This window comes from Eurytemora carolleeae, unplaced genomic scaffold (assembly GCF_000591075.1).
Source record: "Eurytemora carolleeae unplaced genomic scaffold, Eaff_2.0 scaffold2834, whole genome shotgun sequence".
In the NCBI taxonomy this organism is placed as follows: Eukaryota; Metazoa; Arthropoda; class Copepoda; order Calanoida; family Temoridae; genus Eurytemora; species Eurytemora carolleeae.
The window spans coordinates 1-4,692 of NW_019398719.1; the positions used below are offsets into that span (position 1 = coordinate 1).

General features: G+C 35.4%; 2 protein-coding genes across 3 annotated transcripts; both read right to left on the reverse strand.

Annotated features, from left to right (window-relative positions):
* Positions 1-1,106: 1,106 nt before the first annotated feature.
* On the reverse strand, positions 1,107-3,666 carry LOC111717603 (uncharacterized). 2 transcript variants are annotated; one of them, XM_023493104.1, is made up of 7 exons: positions 2,572-3,666; positions 2,380-2,456; positions 2,089-2,319; positions 1,944-2,015; positions 1,733-1,831; positions 1,438-1,514; positions 1,107-1,370 (listed from the first exon to the last, which is right to left on the reverse strand). In XM_023493104.1, exons 3-7 carry the CDS (start codon positions 2,136-2,138, stop codon positions 1,306-1,308), a joined length of 363 nt encoding a protein of 120 aa, XP_023348872.1. In that variant the 5' UTR covers positions 2,139-2,319; positions 2,380-2,456; positions 2,572-3,666; the 3' UTR covers positions 1,107-1,305. The 2 variants fall into 2 exon arrangements, with proteins under 2 accessions (XP_023348872.1, XP_023348871.1); XM_023493103.1 differs by having other exon boundaries at positions 2,380-3,666.
* A 437-nt stretch (positions 3,667-4,103) lies between these two features.
* On the reverse strand, positions 4,104-4,379 carry LOC111717602 (uncharacterized; the record flags this gene model as incomplete). Its single annotated transcript, XM_023493101.1, is given in 1 exon segment — positions 4,104-4,379. A coding segment is annotated over 1 exon segment (276 nt), but the record flags the coding sequence as incomplete, so codon positions are not given.
* Positions 4,380-4,692: the final 313 nt, after the last annotated feature.

The window sequence follows — 4,692 nt, forward strand, 5'->3', positions numbered from 1 at the left end:
TAACTATCTTGATCATGATCAAGGGTCTTGGAACTAACTATCTTGATCATGATCAAGGGTCCTGGAACTATAACTATCTTGATCATGATGAAGGAACCTGGAACTCACTATCTTGATCTTGATTAAGGGTCCTGGAACTAACTATCTAGATCATGATCAAGGGTCCTGGAACTATCTATCTTGATCATGATCAAGGGTCCTGGAACTAACTATCTTGATCATGATCAAGGGTCCTGGAACTAACTATCTTGATCATGATCAAGGGTCCTAGAACTAACTATCTTGATCATGATCAAGGGTCCTGGAACTATATTTATCTTGATCATGATCAAGGGTCCTGGAACTATAACTATCTTGATCATGATCAAGGGTCCTGGAACTATAATTATCTGGATCATGATTAAGGGTCCTGGAACTAGCTATCTTGATCATGATCAAGGGTTCTGGAACTAACTATCTTGATAATGATCAAGGATCCTGAAACTAACTATCTTGATCATGATTTTTTAATCCCTATATCTTTGCAATTTAATATGGTAGTCATTAAATATTTTTAAATATCACTTATGTTAGATAAATTTATCTGAGTTTGAAATATTAATGTTTCACACCAGCAGGATGCAAAGATATGGAATTAGAAAATTTGAGTTTGTGGCAAAGACTTAAATTATTCTTAAAATAAATGATTTTTCCCGGATTTTCCGGTCATTTTTTTCAAAAACTTTGCGTTAGGTCCATGTGGGGTGTCTAAAGTGATAAACATTGGGTCGGGGAACTCAATTCTGGACACTATAATCCATTTCCCCCTCTCCTTATAACATTTCCTCCCCTATTCCCAATTTTCTCCCTCCTTAAGGCCAAAGAAGCCTTCTGACTTTGTAACTAGAGATTTCTCTCTGATTTTTTTAATGCAGACTTGAATTGTGATCTAGTTTTTGAATCAAACAATAAAATGTAGGAAAAATAATTTTTTCTATATTTTTCCCGCATTTTTAGGACATTTTTCAAAAACTTTGTGATAGGTCCAAGTGTGGTGTCTAAACTCACTAACTTTGGGACAGTAAACTCAATTCTGACTCTATATTGCATTTCCCCCTCTACGCTGTATCTCAGGTCGAATATTATCCTATACCTACAACTCCAACGTATCTCGGCTATACTGATGAATCCGAGACGCTTCTCAACATTTTTATTCTCACTAGATCATCCTTCTGAAATATATTTTTTTTAAAAAAAGTTTCCATTTTACGCTATTGAAACATTTAACCCTAGATGGGAAATTGCTTTCACCACTCCATAATTCCTCTAGATTAATTGATCTTCGGTCAAGTTGATATTATCCCATTCCCTAAACTTAGACCTCCAATATCCTGTAAAAATAAAATATTTATTCCCTTATCTCGCCTAGATACTATAATATTAAATTATTTTACTTACCGCTCACGATCTCCCCCCAATTCACCCCATCTTGAATTTCGTCCATATCTACATCCCCGTCTAACCCGACAACAGCCCTTATTTAGATTGTATATATTTTTTAACACTCATACATGATTCTAGATAGACTCGACTATAATTTCGTTGGATAACATTATTTAATAAACCGGCTTTCTCATTAACGTTTATTTTTAAATAATCCATTTTTTAATCTAGGATGGATTCTATTTTCATTCTTTATCATTGACAATCGAAAAAAAGAAAACACGCATTAATGAAAAATATATCTTCGTACCTAAAGAATGATACGTAAGGAGCCAACTTGCTCTTCTGCCTCCGCCAAACTTCCAAGGAACTGACGAATTTTTTACCGCGGCCAAGCTCCGCCTCCAACCTTTAATATACAATTTAACAGATATCGTCTACACCCTTGATAATTTAATTTTATTTTTCATTTCTTTTTGCACCATCTTTACACTTGTAACTTAATAGGTTTTATTACCCACCTTCCGTTTAATTCATTATCCAAACACACGCCCATAGCTATCTTGGAGACCACGCACCTACCCTCGACCCTCCTCGAATGGGATACATTAGAATTCGTTCCACTTCATTTACTTAAAGATTTTGCGATCCTATAAAACGTGTTACCTCTCTAAAAAATGATAATAAGTATCGATAGGCTCTACAACATAAGCCATATTTTTTCTGGAATTACTTCTATAACAAATTCAATGAAATTTAGAAACGAAAAAAATATATGGATATTAAAGGACTTATTCACGAAATTCTACTCGACACTTTTATACAATCTAAACAGGGAACATTATTCTTCACAAAGACTGATTCCATTTTCTCGCCTTTCCATCAGTCGACCGTATCCTACAAAAACAATTATAAAAATTTACCGACCTATTGATGGTTTAACTAACAAATTAATACCTTCTTTTATGCATTCCCAACCAACTCCATCCCTGATGTGTGATGAGTTGGTTACATGTGCCAAACCCAAATAATGCCTGATTAAATTTGTGCTGTTTTTCAGATTGTCTACAACTCATTTATGTTGATTCAATTTAAATTTATGAATTTTGCGCAAAATATTGAGCAAATAACAACAGCACAAATCTATACCTGAATATTGATATTAAAGGCATTATTCTGGACTGCCACCTACGTTGGAATACCATTGCTAGATAAGAGGTTTTACCGACCTCAGGATACGACCTCCACCTTCAAATTTTTAATTATTCTTTTTATAATAAAGCCTTTTGAATATTCAACTCCATTTGGTTACTCACTCTGTGAACAGTACATGTTCAAAATCTATGCACTCCCCTACTTCACATAGTACCCTACCACCATCATTTATCCTTAAAATTAGATTATATCGATATATATGGATGTTATATTATTGCAATATTGTGGTTCATTACCTCTCTAAATATTCATAATGATAATCAATGGGTTCCACAATATACGACATATTATTTTTTTTCCTTCCAAAAATTAATTTGATTATTCCGCAGAGACCTAATTTCACTAACGTACTGAATGTGGATTCTTGGATCAAAAAGAATATTACGGTAAATGTAAATTAAATTTACATTTTTCTGCCCTTCGCCAGTTTCAATTTTTCGCATTTTAACGCATATTGCAACCTATGGTACATCTTTATCTTTTTAAGTAAACCATATTTACTGCCTGGATGACTCTGTTTTACCGTTATCCCCGGTTTGGGCTTGGCCCGAACTGTATTTTTTCATAAACCTGTAAAAATCTGTTTTTAACCTGTGCTCGGTATTCTTCCGAACCATTGAAAACGAAGACAGTGTCAATACGCTCAAAATACGGATCTGCGTATTGTGAAAAATTACACATTTTTTTTATTAGACTTCTTGAGATTCTAATGTCAATAATACTGCCTTTCTAATTTGTTTTTACGAATATATATCCCTTGTTTCATATTCCAGGAAAATTGATTGAAATTTGAATTGAACACAAAATGCGTAGAATTACCTGACCTTGTCATATATACGCATTTTACGCAATGACGTCATACAACACCTGCTTCACTTTTGATTTCTCTTCATATATATAACAAACATATGATAGAAGCAAAATGATTTATAAGAACTCTTCGTATACACAAGGCCCGACTTGAAAACTCAAATAAAAAAAAAAAAATCCGCCAAATTTGTCTCCAATTTGTGCCAGTCGAGTATTGCAACAGGCTAACGCATGTAAAGCAATCCGAAAAGACCTTTAACTGAGCTCTTCGTATACCGTGCTCCTTATATTTAAAAACATTAAACACGTTTTAAATCCAAATTATTAAAATTCTGATGTTGGTAAATAACTGCTTTATTAATTTGCCTTTTTTTTCCGAAGTGCGTATTCCCTTGTTTCATATAAATAATGCGTGTATACATGAGCGGATTTTACGCAATGACGTCATGTCAACTAGCTTCACTCTCCCTTTCATTTACCTAGTACGCAATTTTAGAACATTAAACTCTGATCCATGGAAAGCATTATAATTCTAACACCTTCTTTGATTTGCTTTTATTTATAATTAAAGATATTTGAGATTTAACACACTAAAACAATATTCCTTTTTAAATATTTTTATTTAAAATAAAAACCTTACAAAAAGGGGGGCGGCCCTACGACAGGGACTTGAAGGAGTCCAAGGACTCCAGAGATGTCTGACTCCGGGTCCTCACACCAGGCCTGACCCGGAGGACCACTTCCTTCCTGCCCCAGACGGCCGACAGCCTTTGGTTGAGGTTGGATTTCTTGGGGCTCCAGATCTTCCTAGGGGGGGTGGCCTTAGATACCCTGCCCCTGCCCTTGGGGGGCTTCCCGGTGTTGGGCAGTACCTCCGCCAGAGGGACCTCCTCCACTGCCTCGACAACCACCTGGCTCAGCAGGGAATCAAACTGNAGCAGGACGGACACCGTCCCCGCCATACAGGAAAGGGTATTGAGCCCGAAAAACATTGCCCCCACGGCAGGCTAAAACAATACAATAAAATTATTTACTAAATCTATAACTATCGTTAGCTTTCTTTAAGTAAACTGGAACGCTGCAAAATGAAAAGGACATTTTATCGACTAGGTCTCACCAAATTCTATTCATTAGATTTTTACTTCTTTTCAAACATTAAATCATACAGTTTTACAAATATATCAAATTATTAAGTATAACACTTACCATCCACTGCTTAACCTCGGCTTGGACGGCGGCGGTGAA